The sequence below is a fragment of the Geotrypetes seraphini genome, chromosome 3 (assembly GCF_902459505.1).
Source record: "Geotrypetes seraphini chromosome 3, aGeoSer1.1, whole genome shotgun sequence".
Classification (NCBI taxonomy): Eukaryota; Metazoa; Chordata; class Amphibia; order Gymnophiona; family Dermophiidae; genus Geotrypetes; species Geotrypetes seraphini.
Window position 1 is genome coordinate 49,939,790 of NC_047086.1, and position 22,413 is coordinate 49,962,202.

A 22,413-nucleotide genomic window follows, 5' to 3' on the forward strand; every position below is an offset into this window, starting at 1 on the left:
CCAACTGGGCACTAAGACACCCCTGAGGGACCAAAGGAGACTATGCCAGTGACTCCCGCCCCCAACCCTCACATGCCACGCGGCACATAGAACATGGGCAATCCTCAGACAGCCATCCACCACAAACTTTGCCTACATCCAAGGTTTCCTGGCCTCAGAAATCCATCACAACTATTTTTTTTAAACAAAATAAAGGTGTTTTGAGGCAGATAGAGGCTTTAATTTTAAAATCGGGAAATCCAAGATGGTCACCGCAGCAGCAATTTTAGAGCCAAAAACAGCCTGGGGGAGCTACAATGGGGAATAAAAATTAGCGATTTTAGGTGGGGGAACTTAATTCTAACTCCAGAACCCCCAAAAAATCCATTTTAAAGACCCCCCCCCCCCCCATTTTGTTTGCCAGACAGTCAACCTGTTACCCACTGTGACATACTGTGTGCTGGGAGCTGCAAGTGTAAAAGCTGCAAACAGCTTATTTAATGGGAGAACCTCTGCCTCAACAAGTCTGGAATCCAGACTGCTTATGTCTTCTGACTGTCTTGCGGGCCCAACAAATCAGCCAGAGACCTCACCTGCCTTACCAGATTACATGCCTGCATAGGGGTGGGTAGGAAGCAGTCTGCCCCGATTCTGGAAAAACTGCCATGAAGCTGCTCAGCCTGTGCTCAGGCCTACTATGGACAAACTTAGGGGCGAACCTTGCTCCCATAGGAATGGTTCCTGAGCTCCTAATCTGGTAGTGCAGGCTGTCCAAGTGAGTGCACTGCAAAGCAGTCTGCCCCTTGGAAGCAGACCCTCGACCTCAGAGTCAATACTCTCCGGCAACCAGAGCTGTCCCAAGAATGGGATCCTCTGAAGCACCTAAAGCTTCACAAACGGTTGGTAAAAAAGACTGGATATAATTGAAAAGAAATACCAGCAGATAAGACTGGCTCCTTCCATCGCACTTGTAGAGAGATAACTGAGGAACATAAGAACATAAGCAATGCCTTCTCTGGGTCAGACCTGAGGTCCATCATGTCCAGCAGTCCGCTCACGCGGCGGCCCAACAGGTCCAGGACCTGTGCAGTAATCCTCTATCTATACCCCTCTATTCCCTTTTTCAGCAGGAAATTGTCCAATCCTTTCTTGAACCCCAGTACCATACTCTATCTATTACATCCTCTGGAAGCGTATTCCAGGTGTCCACCACACGTTGGGTAAAGAAGAACTTCCTAGCATTCATTTTGAAGGACAGCCCAAAAAGATGGGAGGCAGAGCAAAAGAATGCTAATGAAGATCCCCACAAGAATTCTCAAGAGAAGGGATTGTCTACCCACAGGTTCAAGAATGAACATAAGAATAGCCTTACTGGGTCAGACCAATGGTCCATCAAGCCCAGTAGCCCGTTCTTACGGTGGCCATTCCAGGTCACTAGTACCTGGCCAAAACCCAAGGAGTAGCAATATTCTATGCTACCGATATAGGGCAAGCAGTGGCTTCTCCCATGTCTTCAAAATAACAGACTGTGGACTTTTCCTCCAGAAACTTGCCCAAACCTTTCTTAAAACAAGCTACGCTATCCGCTCTTAGCGCAACCTCTGGCAATGCATTCTTAACTATTCTCTGAGAGAAAAAAATATCCTCCTATTGGTTTTAAAAGTATATCCCTGTAACTTCATCGAGTGTCCCCTAGTCTTTGTAATTTTTGACAAAGTGAAAAATCGATCCACTTGTACCCGTTCTACTCCACTCAGGATTTTGTAGACTTCAATCATATCTCCCCTCAGCCATCTCTTTTCCAAGCTAAAGAGCCCTAATCGTTTTAGTCTTTCCTCATATGAGAGGCGTTCCATCCCCTTTACCATCTTGGTCGCTCTTCTTTGAACCTTTTCTAGCGCCACTATATCTTTCTTGAGTTAAAGAGACCAGAATTGAATGCAATACTCCAGATGAGGTCGCACCATGAAGTGATACAGGGGCATTATAACATTCTTAGTCTTGTTAACCATCCCTTTTTTAATAATTCCTAGCATCCTGTTTGTTTTTTTGGCCGCACTTAGCATGATTCCATAAAAGGTACACACACCTTATAGAATCATTCTAAGTGCCAGTGTATTGAATAACGTTTAGGCACACCCATTTAGGTCAAGGAAAATCAGGCCTAAATACCTGCACCTAACTTGTGCATGCATCAGGCGTATTCTTTAACAGTGAACATAAGAACATAACATAAGAACTGCCATCTCCGGATCAGACCTTCGGTCCATCAAGTCCAGCGATCCGCACACGCGGAGGCCCAGCCAGGTGTACACCTGGTGTAAATTTTAGGAAAGCTCATGGTCCACCCATGCCCCTCCCTGGTCATGCCTTCTTTTCAGATTCGCGCACTTATAGAAACATAGAAACATAGAAGATGACGGCAGAAAAGGGCTACAGCCCATCAAGTCTGCCCACTCTGCTTACCCACCCCCTGTCTATGCCCTAATGACCCAATTTCCTTATCTTGACCCTCGTAGGGATCCCACATGGGTATCCCATTTATTCTTAAAGTCTGGCACGCTGTCTGCCTCGATCACCTGCACTGGAAGCTTGTTCCAATGATCAACCACTCTCTCTGTGAAGAAATACTTTCTGGTGTCGCCATGAAATTTTCCGCCCCTGAGTTTGAGCGGGTGCCCTCTTGTGGCCGAGGGTCCCTTGAGAAAGAAAATATCATCTTCCACTTCGACACGTCCCGTGAGGTACTTAAATGTTTCAATCATGTCTCCCCTCTTCCTACGTTCCTCAAGAGTGTAGAGCTGCAATTTGTTCAGTCTCTCTTCGTACGAGAGACCCTTGAGCCCCGAGATCATCCTGGTGGCCGTCCGTTGAACCGATTCAATTCTGCGCACATCTTTACTGTAATGTGGCCTCCAGAATTGCACACAGTACTCCAGATGAGGTCTCACCATGGCCCTGTACAACGGCATTATGACTTCAGGCTTTCGGCTGACGAAACTTCTATTGATACAACCCAATATCTGCCTTGCCTTAGATGAAGCCTTCTCCACTTGATTGGCAGTTTTCATGTCTGCACTGATGATTACTCCTAAATCTCGTTCTGCTGAAGTCCTAGTTAAAGTTTCTCCGTTCAAGAAGTACGTCCTGCATGGATTTCCGCTTCCGAGGTGCATGACCTTACATTTCTTAGCATTGAAGCCTAGCTGCCAGGTTAAGGACCAACTTTCCAATGTAAGCAGGTCCTGCGCCATATAATTCTGTAAACTGCATTCACTTACTATATTACATAGTTTGGCGTCATCGGCGAATAGTGTTATTTTACCTTGAAGCCCTTGAGTCAGATCCCCTATGAATATGTTGAAAAGGAGTGGACCCAGGACCGAGCCCTGCGGCACTCCACTGGTCACCTCCGATGTTTTAGAGAGGGTACCATTAACCACCACTCTCTGAAGTCTGCCACTCAGCCAATCATTGACCCATGCAGTTAGTGTCTCTCCTAACCCCATCGATTCCATCTTGCTTAGCAGCCTGCGGTGTGGGACACTGTCAAAAGCTTTCCTGAAGTCCAGGTACACGACGTCCAAAGACTCTCCCAAGTCCAACTTTCTTGTTACCCAGTCAAAGAAGCTGATGAGATTGGATTGGCAGGACCTACCCTTGGTGAATCCATGCTGACTGGGATCCCGAAGATTCCCTTCATTCAAGATCGTGTCCAATTTGCTTTTAATTAGTGTTTCCATGAGTTTGCACACTATTGATGTGAGACTCACCGGTCTATAATTCGCAGCCTCTGCCCTGCAACCCTTTTTATGCAGAGGAACGACATTAGCTAATTTCCAGTCCAGGGGAACTTTCCCCTTACTTAGGGAGAGATTGTCCACTTGTATGCAGCACTTTATAGAATATGCCTATCAACATAACTTCTAATTAGTGTCAATTAGCATCCATTATGATATGTTACTATTGGCGCCGATTAGGCTTGTTAAACAAGTCGTGCACACAATTCAGCTGTGCACACCAATTTGCGTGCACAATAATGTGTCATATGCAGAACTTGAGGGTCTGCAAGTTGTGTACTAAAGTTATAGAGATTTACTTAACACCCAATTAGCATGTGTGCAAGTAGTTGTATCATTCATAAACATATACTGTATCTCAGTATTCTATAATTTTAGCATACAAATGGCGCTTACATTTAGACACTAAAGTTACAGAATGAAGGGTAAATTCCGTGATCTGCTGTCTAAATCAGAGTCTAAGTACACCATACAGAAGAAACCACTTTTCTTCAGCATGAGTTAGGTCACTTACCATCATACATGCGCCAAGGATAATAGTCATTCTCCGTAAGATTAGCATCAGTTAGTATTCCGAGGTTACATTTCTGTTGGAAACAAAATAGAAGTATATAAATTTATTTGGAATGTGTCTTTCAAAACAGTACATTATTTATTCAATTTTCTATACCATTCTCCCAAGGGAGCTCAGAATGGTTTACATGAATTTATTCAGGTACTCACAGGGAAGAAAAAAGGTTGACTGAAATATAAACCGAGATTAGAAATTTGAGTCCCGGAACTGTAAGTGCAATGTCAGTCTGGGCATCTGAGTGTCATAAGTAATAGCTGAAAAAACTCAGATTTTGTGAAAAACTAAGTAATATCCAAAATACACTTTCACAAGAAAAATATATATATGATGTCAAGTGGAACATGAACAGTACTGCTTAGGTTTAAATGTGATGTGCCATTAAAATGGAGGAAAAAGTCTCAGACTGAGACCCTCCCAGCTCCACAAAGGTGGTTAACAGGTGGTTAGGCGATAACCTCACTGGCAAAAAAACCTCCATTGCACTCGCAAACATAAAAACCTTAAACAGGGCTGTTAGTGCTGAATGATAGGAGAAATAACTTTCAACTTATCTTCTGTTGATCGGTACACTGACGGTGGCCAGCGTTTCACAAGTCTGCTGCCTCAGGGTGTAACGTATCTGATCAAACTTCCATTGGGACACCTAGACGCATCTCCTATATCAAAGCCCTGTTTAAGGTTTTTACGTTTGGGAGTGCAATGGAGGTTTTTTGCCAGTGAGGTTATCGCCTAACCACCTGTTAACCACCTTTGTGAAGGTGGGAGGGTCTCAGTCTGAGGCTTTTTCCTCCATTTTAATGGCACATCACATTTAAACCTAAGCAATGCTGTTCATGTTCCACTTGACATCATATATATATTTTTCTTGTGAAAGTGTATTTTGTGAAAGTGTATTTTGGATAGTGTCATAAGTAATGCCATAAGTAATCACTAATTTTTCAGTTGGGGCTGTTTGAGTCCAAAAAATATGAAGTAGCGATACACTAAAAAAGGCTAGGAAAAACTTCTACGGTGAGAACATATCCAGATCCAACAACCAGAGCAGTACACTTTTCAAAATCTGGCGCTCTCTAACCTCCAGAAAAGACTCCACCTCTCTCCCCTCCTCTCCCTCATCCGAAGTCCTAGCAAAATTCTTCAATGAAAAGGTCACCACCCTTCGCTGCTCCTTCCCACCTGCAATCTCCTACAACTCCCTAGTTCGCACCGACTCCAACTCTACTCCAACGACCTCTAACAATATCCCAGCCGACAGACTCTGGGCAGCCTTTGAACATATATCTGAATCCCTCATCCTCAAACTCTGCCTCAAACTGAAATCATGCAATTGCTCTCTAGATCCTTTCCCCTCCTACCTCTATGATGAAATACCCACTCAAGCCATCTCCTCCATTACCATACTCCTAAACTCCGCCCTACATTCGGGCCTTTTCTCCCCAGAAATGGGCCATATCGCCTTAACCCCTCTATTGAAAAAACCCGAACTCGACCCTTCCTCACCATCCAGCTATCGCCCAATAGCAAATATTCCTCTCTTAACCAAGATGCTCGAGACCATCATATCGACCCAACTCTCATCCTATCTAGAGAAATTTTCCATTCTCCTACCTTACCAATATGGCTTTCGCCCCAATTTCAGCACGGAATCCCTATTGACCTCCCTAATCTCCAAAGTTCAACAACTCCACTCCCGTAACAAGTTCGCTGTCCTCCTGCAATTCGATATCCTGATCTACCAACTCTCCGAGATCGGCATCACCTCCACAGTCCTTGAATGGTTCTCAAAATTCCTCCGTTCCCGATCCTACACTGTTAATAGGAATGGCACCTCATCCCCCCCCTGGACACCAATCTGTGGAGTCCCGCAAGGCTCACCTTTATCTCCTATCCTTTTCAACATCTACATGACCTCTCTAAAACTCCTCCATCTATCCCCCCTTGAAACAATTTACACCTACGCTGATGACATCCTTGTCCTTCTCGAGGTCGACTCGAATCTCACCAATCTCTCAGAGAACATATCTTCTTGTATCTCGAACCTCCAATCTTGGGCCCACACCGTCCAAATGAAATTGAATGAAACCAAGACAAAACTCCTTTGGCTCGGCCCAAAATTAGCTCACCTACCCACCTCAATCCCACTGTCCTCTGGCTCCACTCTGCAGCTAGAATTCTCCAGCAAGGTCCTAGGCGTCATCCTTGACTCCACATTGTCTTTCAATGACCACCTCAACTCCCTGGTAAAAAAATGCTACTTCAGCCTACACATGTTGAGGAAAGTAAGATCCTGTTTCCACCAAAATCATTTCGCTGTTCTTGTCCAATCCATCATCCTCTCCAGACTGGACTACTGCAATTCTATTTTCATAAGCCTAACGAAGAAAAACCTTCACAAACTCCAACGGATTCAAAATGCCGCGGCCAAGCTTATCTTTGCAAAAAGTAAATTTGATCACGTCTCACCGCTTCTTTCCAAGCTTCATTGGCTCCCGATAATTTCCAGAGTTCACTTCAAATGCATCTGCCTAACTTTCAAGATCCTCCACGGCATCCTTCCTCCATTAATTCCACTCTCCTGGAATTCCTCAAATCTTAATTCCACCAGACCTACCCAAAAACTAAAATTATCCTTCCCCTCACTAAAAGACATCTCCCACCCAGGAAAACTGGGGACCTCCCTCCTCTTCAGATTCATCGAGCTCTGGAACAGCCTTGCCTCCCCTCTTAGAAACCTGAGTGCCCTCGAACCCTTCCATAAACATCTGAAAACCTGGCTTTTCTCAAAAACCTAACACTCCCTCCTCTTCTGACATCCCAGCCCGCTAACTTTCTCCCCTCTCTGACCTTCACCCATCCCTCCCTTGGAGTTCCTTTCTCATTACAATTCTTGTAAACCGTGCCGAGCTCCACAAATGTGGAGATGGCGCGGTATATAAACCCAAGATTTAGTTTAGTTTAGTTTAGTTTTGAAAAATTCTGCTTGATTGGAATTAGGGGCATGATTATTAAAGAGCGCCAAGGAATTATTCCCCAAGCTCATGCCTACATGAACCCACCTTCCTGAGGGATCTGCAGATCTCAATTGAATACTGCTGAACATTTCTTATGAACCAGAATAGCTACCCCTGCTTTTTTACCCACAGCAGGAGCGAAAAAACAATGCTTTACCCATCCTTCTTCTAACTTTTTTGATTCTATGGCGGATAAGTGTGTTTCTTATATACAATAGATATCCGCGTCCTCCTTCTTTAAAAAATTGAGTGTCTTCTTCCTTTTTATTGGGTGATTAAGCCCATTGACATTCAGTGAAAAAAGTTTAACCATTATTAATAACTTTTCCACTAGAAACTTCATTAAACTTATTGAATAATCCCAAATTCCATAAAACAGTTCACTTACACATCCCTTCTTACCCATATAGTTAGGTAAGAGCATAGATACTTTGTTGCTGCGTGTAACTTAAAACTGGGTTACATTGTTTCTGAAAGAACAAGAAATAATTACAGCTTTTATGTCTTGATAAGGGTTGAGCCTTGACATAGCTGAGCAGGCGAAATATATTGGCAGTAAGATCCCTAGCCAGAGACCACATAACTCTAAGCTAAGTATATGCTTAAAATAATTTTAAATAAGTTCAATGTACATAAAAGTTAAAGTCTTAAATAGACAAATAAGATTAAAAAGTGGGACCCGATGACGAGTTGACACATAAATCTTAGAGCAATGAGATAATTTGAGCTCTAAGTGGTGCCGCTGAGGATCCTGATTAAGAGATTAAAAACATACATTAATAAGGGTTGTAAGACAAAATTGTGGATAAGTTAACCACTGTTTTTGATGACGACTTGTAGAAGATTTACACCCCTTGTAAGATATTCATATCCATAGTGCAGATTCACTGATATGTCTAAAGAATGACACAGGGAAAAAATCTGTCCCCGTCACCGGACCACCATTCCCTTCACCGCCCCATCCCCGCCAACCCCTTCACCGCCCCGCCCTCGAACCCACCGTCCCCTTCATTGCCCCATCCTCGTCCCCGCCGTCCCCTTCACCGCCCCGTCCCTGCAGCATCCACCCTTCCCTCTCGCCACCTCACCGCCCTTCAGCAGCCCGAGAATCTCCCTCCCTCCCCCATACCTTCGCGGCATAAAGAAACTAAAGGGAGGGAAGGCACGCAGTCACCGATCGTGTGCGTGGCCCCTTCCCTCCCTCTCTCCAGCCAAATCTATCTCCCTCCCTCCCTCCCCTTACCTTCGCGGCGCTTTAGAAAAGAAACTGATGCTGGCGAAGCCTGCTTGTGCTGCCCTGCAGTGGCATGTGTGTGGGCGGAAGCTTCTCCTCTGACAATTGTCATTTTATAAACACAAATAAAACAGAGCAAGGTTCAACAAACCCATTTTTCACTATTATGAACAATGAACAAGCCAAATTACTACAGACTGCTGCATAGAAAAATCAAGCTAACAGAATACTTTAGTCACACATGGCAAGAATAATGTTTTTGATATGTTAGGTGAGTGCAACTAGGCAACTGCCCCCTAGTCAGAGAGAGAGCACTAAGCCAGCTGGAAGCTAAAGATGCACAGCCTGAACTTTGCGGTCCCCAGTTATGTCTAATACCAGTTCTAGCAGGATACATATTTCAAATCTGAAATATTTTAATCACAAAATATAAAATAAATTTATTTTTTTCTTTTTGTAGTCTGGTAATTTTATTCTTCAAATCACATTGGTCTCAGGCTTTGGTTTTAGGTTCCTTCTGTCTTCACTATGGCATGGCTGGCTCCTAAAGGTGAAATAGGCCCAAGAGGAGCTGGGGAGGAGATGCCGAGTCTGACACAGGCACAATTTTTTTTTTTTACCACAGGAGTAAGACTTTTCACCACTCCCATGGGGCGGTAAAAGGTCTTGTCCCCATTCCTGCGGTGAACCAGTTGCAAAGGTCTCCATTCCTGCGGATTTACTGCAGTGACCCACGGTTTACTGCAGTAAACGGTCCCCGTGTCATTCTCTACTTATGTCCATGTGACAATCTACATTTGTCTATTTGGCTTTTTTTAAGCCGTTTCAGGCGCATACTCTGGTGTGGATTTCCTAATGCTCTCGCTGGTACCAATTTCAGCACTTTCACACAGAAGTAAGTTGCTTATTATTTGTTTTTTTTAAATGGCATAATTTCTTGGCAGTTTTTGTCCATCCCAGCAACATTTATCACTTCTGTTTAAGTAAGATATATACATTTCAATCTGTTCAAAGTTGCATCAATATTTTTTGTTTATCCCCTCTTTTTTGGCATAGTTGCTTTTTCTCTTGAATGGCCTAGTTATCATGTAATAATATTCATTTTATTTAAAGCTTTTTCCACATTACGACTTATATTTTTATATAATCACATATTGTATAGTCACCTTTGCATGCTTTTTCAGATTTTTCTTTTCTTTATATATGCACAATTCCATCTTTTCAGAATACCCAGTCTAGCGGTTTGTATAAGCCTTTGTGAACGTATATGTTTTTTCTTTTTAAAAAACTTTTATTTATGAATATAAAAAACAAAATAATATATGAAACACAGGTACAGAGGTAACAAGGAAATAATACACATTAACGGCTCCTTTTACGAAGCCACGGTAGCAGTTTAACGTGCATAATAGCGCGCGCTAAACTGCCGGCTGCGCTAGCCAGTACCGCCTCCTCTTGAGCAGGCGGTAGTTTTTTTGGCTAGCACAGGGGTTAGCGCATGATTAAAAGTCGTGCGCAAAAAAAAGCCGCTAACATGGCTTTGTAAAAGGAGCCCTAAAAAATCCAATCCCCCCCCAAAGCCCTCAATTACAAGTATTTGCTCACTAATGCGCCACAGTGGTTCATTTTTAGAGTTTTCCTTCGTACTTTGTTAACCAAGTATTTTTCCACATTTGCATACAACCCCTTTACTCTTTATTTGGACCCCCAAGAAAGGTGTTTTTCCCTAAACATGGCCCAAGTCAGGTCCGACAAGCACAAATGTGGATTGCGTTTCAAGACTGTTTTAAAGTTTGTTGGAAGAAATAAAGCAAAGGTCCAGAACACTGTCATTTCTGCAGTTTTGTCTGTTTTTTGATGTGCAGTAGTGATACAAATCTCATTTGGAAGTGAGTTCCAAATGTTTACAATGATACCTCTTATATTTGATACATTTTAGGATTGGGAATGATAGGGTCAAGCAATCAGAATTTCAATGTTCAGCAGTTCTACCTAATAGTTTGGTAAATCTGGGAAAACTATCTGGAACATTTCCATATAGGGTATTAAATGCTAAATAGCATAGCTTGAATTCAACTTGCTTTTCTACTGGGAGCCAGTGTAGCTCAATGAGCAGCAGTGTGACATGATCAAATCATGATGTATAGAATATGAGTCTGGATGCAGTGTTCTTTATTAGCTGAAGGTTTTTCCATTAATTTCACCGAAATTGCCAAAAGTAGTGCATTGCAATAGTCCAGTAAGGACAGAATAGTTGATTGTACTGAAAACACATATGTTTGTAAAAGCATTTAAGAGTCATTTCATTTTTCATCTTTTTGTGAAAATTGAATATATGAATCTATTTGTAGAAATTGTTATTATGTTTTGTATTGTAATTGAATTGTGTATGTAATGATGTAATCTGCATAGATATATGTGGGCCATAAATTTTAAAATAAATATAGTATCCTGAAATGATTCTGGAAAAAATAGGATAGGATCTGACCCTTCTTAACTTTTGTAGTATGAAGAACGATTTCCTGACTAAATTGTTTACACAGAGGGTCATTTTCAAAGCACTTAGACACACAGTACCATAGAAGTACCATAGAAACTTATCATGTTAGACAAACTTTGTGTCTAAGGGCTCCTGTTACTACAGTTTTAGTGTGCACTTAGCGCGTGTTACAATACCGCACACGCTAAACGCTAATGCCTCCATAGAGCTGGCATTAGCATTTTTCATTTAGCGCATGCTAAAAACGCTAGCGCACCTTAGTAAAAGGAGCCTTAAGTGCTTTGAAAATGAGTCCCATAGTCTTCAAAACTAAAGAGAGCTATCCAAAATGACTCACAAAACCTTAGAGGATTTTTCGATGTTGAAGTTAACTCCATTTGCAATACTAATACAGTAGTAGATGGAATTAGGTGTACGTGTTGTCCAAACCATAATAGTTTGGGGTTTTCTGTGTTTAGTTTGAGATGATATTTTGCCGATCATTCTTGCCAACTAGATAACTTGAAGGACCACTCTGAAAAAAATTATGCTCTTATTCAGAGTTGTTTGATCTATAATTACAAACAGAAATATGAACACTTTCAAATGTGTGTTATTAGCAAGCAATACTTACAATTTTGTAGAAAATTCAAGTCTTTTAGTAAAAGAATTCATGCAGCTAACCCCAACAGAAATATTGTTCAGGAATTTTACAATGGCAGAATAATTTGATTTCATGTATAATGGAAAACAACAAAAATTAAAAAAATTCCAAACAAAATATCAAGGAAAATAAAAGAAATATTGATGACTGTACCTTGAAAACTTCAGCGGAACTGATGACCTGATGATGATGATTCTTATTGTAGCTATCTAGCTCTTGGATCACCTAAGACAAATAAAATAAAATATAAAGAACATTTTTTTCTTACTTTAATTAGAATTTCTAAAATTGTACAATTCAAAGAGATAGAATAATAAAATAGAAATCTTTTTTTTTCATTAATTTATTGAAAAAAAATTTTAAATTTATAAAGATACAACATATCAAATCAAATGAAAAATAAAAACAGAAAAGCATAAAACAGAAAAAGCCATAGGGTGTCATAACATAACATAGCATAACATATGAATTCAAATTAAGCATGCACATTGGGGAGAATAACCTTGATCACAGTTACCGGATGCTAGCGTCCACCTTGTGGGTTAGTGCCCAAGAAAAGGATCTGGGTATCATCGTAGACAATACGATGAAACCTTTCACCCAATGTGCAGCGGCAGCCAATAAATCAAACTGGATGCTAGGAATTATTAAAAAAGGAATGGTTAACATGGCTAAGAATGTTATAATGCCCCTGTATCACTCCATGGTGTGACCTCATCTGGAGTATTGTGTTCAATTCTGGTCTCCTTATCTCAAGAAAGATATAGTGGCGCTAGAAAAGGTTCTAAGAAGAGCAACCAAGATAATAAAGGGGATGGAACTCCTCTCATATGAGGAAAGACTAAAACAGTTAGGGCTCTTCAAATACAGATCTCTCTATTCCTTAAAACTACATTGCTGGCATTCCCATTCTTACCAAGCTCCTCAAAACACGCATAAGCAAGCAACTAACAATCTAGAACAGCAGAACAACATTCATGCCTTCATCAGACAACAGAGCACAGAACTCCTCGTCTTCACATTGCTAGTCAAAATCAAACAACTATTAAGTACAGGCCAGCAGGCCATACTTCTCCAATTTGACATATCCGCAGCCTTTGACTCTGTTGATCACCACCTTCTCATAACATAACTTTCAGAGATAGGAGTAACAGATACTGTTCTTAACTGGTTCACTGACTTCCTCATGAACAGAGAATACACCGACAAAAAAGATGTGTACTCTAACAGCTGAAAGCCCTTCTGTAGAGTTCTGCAGGGCTCACCATTCTCTCCCATTCTATTTAACCTGTTCATGAGCTCACTCGGGGACATCCAATTTGAAGTTGAGAGCATAATGTCATACGTGGATGACATCCTACTCTTCATACCAGGGGCAGGAAACCAAGCTGACACCATCAAGAAAATCTCAGATAACATAGAAAAAATCCAAACCTGGGCAACAACTCAAAAACTATAGCTAAATGCCTCCAAAACCAAAGTCCTTTACTTCCACAGCGTCCAACAAACTGCACCAACAAGCATCATGCTCCAATCTGGAAGCACACACAAGTAGATAAAACCTCTAAAATTCAAGGCTGCATCCTGGACTCCACATTAACCATGGAACCTCAAGTATCCCATCTTCAAAAGAAAGCCCACTTCACCATGAAACAATTAAGACTCATCAAGCCATACTTCCATCAGCATCATTTTGCCCTCATTGTCCAGATGATGATAATATCCCAACTGGATTACTGTAACTTCGCCTACTTGGGAGTCAATACCACCCTTACCCACAAAATGCAGCTTATTCAAAACACTGCAGTAAGGCTCATTTTCGGCCTGAAAAAATATGACTATCTCAATCTACCTCAAACAACTTCACTGGCTACCCATCTCATCCCGAATAAAATTCAAAACATCCCGCATTATACATCATATAATCTATGGTAACTCAGCCGCCCCCTCATCAAACTCTTATCTGATGCATGATCCGCCTCTCGCAGACTACTTAACAGGATTCAACTGAACCTCCCCTCAATGAAAAATCTCAAGTACAGAAGAATTTTCCAATCCATGTTCACCTTTTCAGGAGTCAAAATCTGGAATGATCTCGCAGAGACAATAACAACAGAAGCCAACCACGCCCTTTTCCAAAAGAAACTGGAAACTCTACTCTTTGACAATTAATTTTACAAGATCATCATACGCATCTGTTCTTTTGCTTAGTATGATTAGGTTTTTCTCCTCCTTTCTCCCCCCCACCACTTTCTTCCCTACTCCCCCTCTTTGCCCAAGCCACCCTTTTCCTTTTTCAAGTCGCCTAGGGCCTGTTTAGGTTTGTGCGACTCACAGGATTAGATATGATTGAAGTCTACAAAATCCTGAGTGGAGTAGAACAGGTGCAAGTGGATCGATTTTTCACTCCATCAAAAATTACAAAGACTAGGGGGCACTTGATGAAGTTACAGGGAAATACTTTTAAAGCCAATAGGAGGAAAAAGTTTTCACTCAGAGAATAGTTAAGCTTTGGAACGCATTGCCAGAGGTTGTGGTAAGAGCAGATAGAATAGATGGTTTTAATAATGGTTTGGACAAGTTCCTGGAGGAAAAGTCCATAGTCTGTTATTGAGAAGACATGGGGGAAGCCACTGCTTGCCCTGAATCGGTAGCATGGAAAATTGTTACTCCTTGGGTTTTGGCCAAGTGTTAGTGACCTGGATTCGCGACTGTGAGAACGGGCTACTGGGCTTGATGGACCATTGGTCTGACCCAGTAAGGCTATTCTTATGTTCTTAAGCATAATACATTAATCATTAAGTTTCAATAAACATTCCTATGAGTGCTTAAAATAGAAATCTTCAGCATAAAGATATATGAAACCTCATCATATACATAATGTCCACATCAAGCAGAAAGAAATGATCATCATAAAGCAACTAAAAGGCAATCATTGTCAAGAGATGAAAAAAATCCTCACACTACAGGCAACACTAAAATAAGACTTCTAAAACTCATATATCTTCACCCAAATTCATCCAACTGTAGAGAATCCCCAAACAGATATATACTTCTATGAAAAAAAATATTTTTAGTGTGGCTCCAAGATCCAGTATTTAAGACTTTAAAGTAGAGAATGACACGGGGAAAAAATCTGTCCCCGTCACCGGCCCACCATCCTCTGCACCGCCCCGTCACCGCCGTTCCCTTCACCGCCCCGTCACCGTCACCGCCATCCCTTTCACCGCCCCGTCACCGCCACTGCCATCCCATTCACCGCCCCGTCACCGTCCCCGCTGCATCCATATAAGCCTTAGTACTGTAATATTTAGCTTATTCCTTTCTTATAAATCAAAGTTCCTGCTGCTGAACTAGAGAAAGAGATGTTCAGCTGGCAGGGCTTTGTTTATAAATTTTTATCAACACAACTAATATACTATTTTATCCTAAAGCAAAAAATAAATAAATAAATATAAATTTTTTTTCTACCTTTGTTGTCTGGTTTCTGCTTTCCACATCTTCTCATTGAATTCCTTCCATCCACTGTGTGTCTTCTCTCTGCGTCTTCCATTTGCTGTTACTGTGCCTCTCCCTTAACCCCCCCCCCCCAATTGGTCTAGCACCCATCTTCTTCCCTCCGCTCCCGCATAGTCTGGCATCTGTCTTCTTCCCACTCTGTCTTCCACATTTCCCTTGGGGGTCTGTTCCTCTCCACCCTCCTTCAATGTCTGTTCTATTCCTTTCCACCACCACCCTTCCCTCCCTCCTTTACCATCTGTTCCTTTCTACTACCCTTCAGCTTCTCTCGCGTGGCCTATCTACCTTCCTTCCTCTTATTTTCATGGCACGTTACAATGTAATTTGTGCAAGCCACTGGAGCCTGCAAGCTCTGTCCCTGTCCCATCCCCACAAACCATCTCGCTTCTGTGCTCCTATTTTCTCCATTTCTAATATCTCCCCTATGTATCTGTCATTGCCCCCCCTGTGTCCATATACCATCCCCATGGCATGTCCCCTTTATGTCTCTGTCCCTATGCCCCATGCACATAATTTCCCCTCTTTCTGTTACCTTCCTGTGTCCAGATTTCCCCTATCTTCCTCTTCCATACCAGTGTGTCTCTTCTTTTCAACCCCATCTAGCTTTTTTCCCTCTTTCTTCCCCCCCCCTGCTTCTAGCATCTGTCTCACCTGCCAGTCCTTCCCTTTCTTTCCTGCTGTGGGTTTTTCTTTCCGACTTCATCCCCTTGGCCCAGAATCATTTTCCCTTTCACGCCCTCCTTCCAATTTGAGCCGGGAACACTAGCGATCGCACGGTCCCCGCAGCCACTACCTGCCTGCCCAATCGATCCTAGTGTTTAGCCAGCTCTCTCCCTTCTCCTCACCTTAGTTTATAGGTTTTCTTTTTCGGCGACCTGCATGCTTTCCCAAAGAGCCGCGCACGGGCGGCTGCTCAGTGTTCAATCTTCTGCTCTGCTGCAACTTCCTGTTTCCGGTTGCGTCAGAGCAGAAGATGAAACTGAGCAGCAGCGGGTGCGCGGCTCTCTGATAGCGTGCGGGTCGCCGAAAAAGAAAATCTACAAACTAAGGTGAGGAGAAGGGAGAGAGCTGGCTAAACACTAGAATCGATTGGGCAGGCGGGTGTGAGCTGCGGGGACCGCGCGATCCTTCATGCCTCACTGCGGGGACAAAACCATTCACCGCCCCGCGGGCGGTGAATGGCCTTGTCCCCGTCGCCGCAGCGACTGCTAGTTTTCTTCCCCGTTTTCGGCGGGTGACCCGCGGCTAAAATGCGGTGGCCGCGGGTAAACCGCCACCGTGTCATTCTCTACTTTAAAGCCAAGTTGTGTGAATCTTGCAACTTCAGGAAACACTAACAGTTCATTTTACAAAGCTGCACTGCCAAGCAGTGCAAACTAAATGCCAAGTTGCTCGTTCTATTCCTATGAGCAACTCAGCAATGCAGCTTTGTAAAAGCCCACCTAAAACTTTGGCATCACAATAAAAAAAATCTATCTTTTTGAAATTTTGTGGTGCAATAGTTAGAGCTACAACCTCAGCACCCTGGGATTGTAGGTTCAAATCCTGCGCTGCTCCTTTTGACCCTGGGAAAGTCACTTAATACCCCATTGCCCCAGGTCACTTAATACCCCATTGCCCCATTGCTAGTGTGAACCCACCAGGACAGATAAGGAAAAATGTTTGAGTACCTGAATGTAAACCATAAGAGATAAGAGAGCTGATCTAGTAGTAATAGTGTCCTGAAAGCACTCTTCCCTCTAAGCCAGGGATCTCAAGCCAGGGATCTCCTTGAGGGCCGCAATCCAGTCGGATTTTCAGGATTTCCCCAATGAATATGCATTGAAAGCAGTGCATGCACATAGATCTCATGCATATTCATTGGGGAAATCCTGAAAACCCAACTGGATTGCGGCCCTCAAGGAGGGACTTTGAGACCCCTGCTCTAAGCCGAATGGAAGTCCTCCAACTACGCTCCTACCAGTAGGTGGTGCTGTTTCAGTATCATATTTACAATAGTGAAGAATAGGCAAACTATGTAGAACTTCCTAGCACCAGTGTGCTGTGGCTGCTCCCCAGGTATGTCATGGTCGAGAGCTGCACAAGGATCCAATGGAAATCATCTCCTAGTCTGCAAGGATCTCCTCTCATTACTGCAGCTGTCTACCTTTATTTTAGCTAGCTCCTCATGAATTCAACCCTCTAAAAATCGATCAGGGGTCTACCTATATAAGCGATAAGTAGTAGTATATAAACTGTATCTGATGCAGTATTTTAGAAATGTCTCTTTCCAAATGTAAAACCTATGGAAAGACTTAAAAAGATTGCTTCCGATATTTGTTTGCCAGATTACCCCATAATTATTTTATCCAAAAACTTGGAAAAGAGATGTGTTAGCTGCTGTAAAAAAATGAATAAAGTAGGTAGCACCTTAAAGACTAACAAATTTATTGATGCATGAGTCTTTCTAGGCACTAAGCCCTGATTCTATAAATGGTACTGAGCAATGCAGCATATAGCAACTGTCAATCTCGAGTTAGGCACTGTTAAAGTACTATTCGGTTTAGCCCCTAAATATATAACGGAACTTTTCTCTCTCTCAACCAAAAGACATAAAAGAAGCTCACACTTGAATTTTGTTTCTCCACCGGTTAAAGGATGTAAATTTAAAAGACATCAACATCTTTTCTCACATCAGGCAGCACTATGGGGTAAAGATCTGGAACAATTGCTTATGCCTACTACTTACGGGGAATTTAGGAAGCACCTAAAGACATATGTGTTCCTGAAGTATTTAGGTAACTGACCTGGACAATTTTACTCCACAAAAACTGATCTCTTGAGCTGTTAATCACTAGCTTTTAACTTTGTTAATTCTACTCAATTTGTAGCATCTTTTAATCTTTGTAAACCGCATAGAACTTAACGGTCCTGCGGTATATAAACTGTTATTATTATTATTTATAGAATCGCACCTAACTGGACTTAACCACCAGCAGGCATCAAAACCTTCGGCACCCCCTATTTAAGCTAGGGTTTTCTTGGCCTAAATACCAACACCTAAGTACAATTTAGACACCAAGATGCAAAACATGCCCCATATCTGTCCACGATCTGCCTCTAACCAGGCTGACTTTCTGGTAGGAGCCCTGGTCTGGGTGCCTACCTGGAAGTTGTAGGCACCTTTTATTATTGTAAAATGCCTAGAATTTCGGATAGGCGTTAATCAAATTTTAAATAAAACTTGAAAACTTACCAAATTACTGTAGGTGCATACCATTAAATTAATTGTTTTTAAATTGCTCTTTAATTGTGATTTTCAATTAACAGCATCAATTAAGCCTAATTAAATAATTAAGTTACATACCTAGATCGGCTAAGCGTGCCAATCTAGGTGCCTAACTTTAGAATCAGAGCCTAATGTGCTCCTCCCCTTCCTATCCAAACTATTGCCTGGACTTCCTTTCTTCTCATAATATTCTTGACTCGCTTCAATTGGGCTTTTGCCCTCTCCACTCTACAGAAACTGCCCTTGCCAAAGTCTCTAATGACCTGTTCCTGGCCAAATCCAATGGACTCTAAACTCATTCTTCTCGATCTGTCTGCTGCCTTCGACACTGTGGATCACCACCTCCTTCTCAACATGTCCTCGCTGAGATATCAGGGTTCTGCTCTCTCCTGGTTTTCTTCCTATCTCTCTCGTTGTACCTTCAGCGTTTGTTACGATGGATCCTCCGCCGCCGCCATCCCGTTGTCTATTGATGTACCCCAAGGCTCTGTCCTGGGCCCTCATCTCTTTTCCATATATACCCGCTCTCTTAGTATACTGATCTCCTTTCATGGTTTTCAATATCACCTCTATGATAACGACTCCCAGATCTACCTCTCACCACCAGATATCTCTACGGGAGTTCAGGTCCGAATTTCAACCTGCCTGTCCAACATTGCCGCTTGGATGTCTTTCCGCCATCTCAACCTGAATATGGCTAAAACTGAACTCCTAATCTTTCCACCTAAACTCACCTCCCCCCTCTAGACATTCTCTATTTCTATGAATAACACTATCCTCCTCCCTGTTTCATCAGCTTGGGGGTGATCTTTGATTCCTCTCTCTCCTTCTCTGCTCAGATCCAATAATCTGCCAAATCCTGTTGCTTCGTCCTTTATAATATTACCAAAATCCGTCCTCTTCTCTCTGAACACACTACCAAAACCCTTATCCATGCTCTCGTCATCTCGCACTAGACTACTGCAATGTACTTCTCTCGGGCCTCCCACGCACCCGTCTCTCACCTCTTCAGTCCATTAAAAATTCTGAAGCACGACTCATATTTCATGATAGCCGCTATTCTCACATTACCCCTCTCCTCAAGTCACTTCATTGGGTCCCCGTCCATTTCCGAATACAGTTTAAAACTCCTCTTGCTGACTTACAAGTGCATTCACTCTGAAGCCCCCCAATATCTCTCCTCACTTATCTCCTCCTTGTGATCTCCACTCATCGGGCAAGCCCCTCTTATCTGTACCCCTTCTTCCACCGCCAACTCCAGACTCCGTTCCTTCTTTCTTAAAGCAACGTATGCCTGGAACAGGCTGCCTGAAACAATACGTCGTGATCCATCCCTGGCAATGTTCAAATCCAAGCTAAAGGCCCACTCTTTTGAAACTGCTTTCAACTCTTAACTCCCACTCACTGCTGTCAGATACCTATACCCACTGTATCATTTCCTCTACCATAATCTCCCCAACCCTATAATGTCCTGTCTACATTAGATTGTAAGCTCTTCTGAGCAGGGACTGTCTATTGTATGTTAAAATGTACAGCGCTATGTACACCTTTTCAGCACTATAGAAATAAGACGCTTAGTAAAAGTTACATGCATCTTATATAATCATGCTTAGCGCCAATATGTGTCAAAACTTTTTGGTGCAACTATTTAGGCCATGGAAAACCAGAGCTAAATGCCTGTGCCTAACTGCTGCACTTACTGGGTGTATTTTATAAAGTGTGCATAAATTCTAGGAGTGCCCATGATCTGCCCCTGCTCCTCCCTTGGTTATGCCCCCTTTACAAATTCACGCACTAGAACTGACATGCAGAGCTTTATAGACTACACCTACCAAGTTGAGCGTGTAACTTTTAATTAGTGCCATTTAGCATCAATTACAAGGTGTAAATTGTAAATTATCAGTGCTGATTAGGTTTCTTAAATAATGTTATTTTTTACATCTACATCATATCAAAACTTTAGAAAATTGTTAAAGATGTTTTGTTTGTTTTTTTAACTTGAAAATTTTTTATTGGACAGAAATCATACCAAGATACACTGCAAAAAAAAAAATCTGACTTAAAATCGCAATGAAAACAGTACAATACGAATGCACAATAATTCCACCATGTAGGCATTACAGAGCTAAGAACCACCAAGCAAACAGTACAGTCCCCATCCAATCCAACAAAGCTTCCCCAAAGATGTATTTATTTAGGAAATTTTTGAAAGACTGAATTTGTATTTCATTCTGTGTAGCAGTTTTCCATGTTGTTAAACTGCATAGATCTGAAGGGTAATGCAGTATACAAATGTTATACAGTGGTGCCTCACACAACGAACTTAATTGGTTCCAGGAGCAAGTTTGTTATGTGAAACGTTCGTTATGTGAAACGCGTTTTCCCATAGGAATACATGTAAAAAAAAATAATTCGTTCTGCAGCATAAAATATGCTAAGATGACATAAAAAAGATAAATTTTTTGTTATTATTTTTATTTAGATACATCTAAAAACATACATCTCCCTGTCCTTTTACTTCCACTATCTTCCTATCCATCTCTATTCCCTTTTGTCCCTCTCCCCATGATCAATCATCTCACCACCTCTCTCTGCCCTCACCCTCAGGGTTCAAGATTGCTTCCACTCTTTTTCCTGTTGTTCTCTCTGCCTGTCACCCTATGATTTAGCATCCCTTCTGCCCTTGTCCAATATTTCCCCTTCTCTCCCTCCCTCTCATCCCCTGCTCCAACATGTGCTTTCAGCGGCCTTCTCCCCCCTTAAGCGTCTTTTCTTCTCCACTCCACCTTTCCTCCCTCCCTGCCTCCACCTTTGTGGCGCTTTTGCACCCGACCGACAACAGAACAGGCCCGGTCGGACAAATCTCCCTGTCCTGTAGCCGCGAATCTAAATTACCTTCTTACAGCAGCTGGATTATTGAAGCTGCTGTAAGAGGTAATTTAGATTCGCGGCTACAGGGCAGGGAGGTTTGTCGGCCGGGCCTGTTGTCGGTCGATCAGGGGACCTGACCAGCTGTGCACATTCTTCGAGGCGGACCGCCCCCTCCCCCCTCTTTCGTTCGCCATTGCCTTCTTCCTACTCGTAGACACTTCTCAATTCTTATAAAGCAAAAAAGTATTTGGCTATTAGTACTTAGCTTTTATCCGGGGCCCAGGGCAACTGATGACTGTATATGATGATAAATACAATCAACACTCGGCTATGATTAAACGCTCAACGGAGCGTCTCCGTTTCGCTCTAACTGTAGGTTCCTCGAGAGATGAAGTCTTCCTGATGTCAGCGCTGACGTCGGAGGAAGGGAGGGCTTTGCTTAAGCCCTCCCTCCGACGTCAGCGCTGACATCGGGAAGATTTCCGTTCGGCTGTGGGCTGCGACAGGGCAGGTAAGGAGAAGGAACCCCGGAAGGATGCAGCTCGGGCGACTTCGTTGTGTGAAACGAAGTCCGTTGTACGAATCACGGCATAAAGTTCGTTGTGCGCAGCGTTCGCTGTGCGAGGCGTCCGTTATGCGAGGCACCACTGTATTATGTTATGTTCTGCCCCATCTTATGTGGGCAATTTCTCAGTTCTTGTATAAAACAAATATAAAGATTGTTGTAAAACGTGTAAACAAAGTGTGCACTGGGGGACTCAATCTCCCAGAGTGCTTAGCTACTAGCTTACTGGATCCCACCTTCTTCTTCAGTCTGAGAAAGAACTGTGGCCATTTTGTGAAACCACATGGCTGCTTGAAAACTTGGGTCTAACATTGTCCTCTAACCAGGTTTTCACCCTTTATTTCCACTAACCTAATACAGCTTAGGTTCAGTATCTAAGTCTGGAGCACAGTGTTTTTCCCCACAAGGTGTGTGGACACACTCCCAGCTTTCCCTTGGATAGGATGTGC

At 42.6% G+C, this 22,413-nt stretch overlaps 1 protein-coding gene across 2 annotated transcripts in view; it reads right to left on the reverse strand.

Annotated features, from left to right (window-relative positions):
- Nucleotides 1-22,413, reverse strand: part of CD109 (CD109 molecule) — a 295,729-nt gene that overhangs the window by 153,683 nt on the left and 119,633 nt on the right. For both annotated transcript variants that reach the window (XM_033937865.1, XM_033937866.1), the window contains exons 16-17: nt 11,895-11,966; nt 4,294-4,366 (exon numbers count right to left, since the gene is read on the reverse strand). In XM_033937865.1, coding sequence (XP_033793756.1) covers nt 4,294-4,366; nt 11,895-11,966 — 145 coding nt within the window. The remainder of the gene's footprint in view (nt 1-4,293; nt 4,367-11,894; nt 11,967-22,413) is intronic.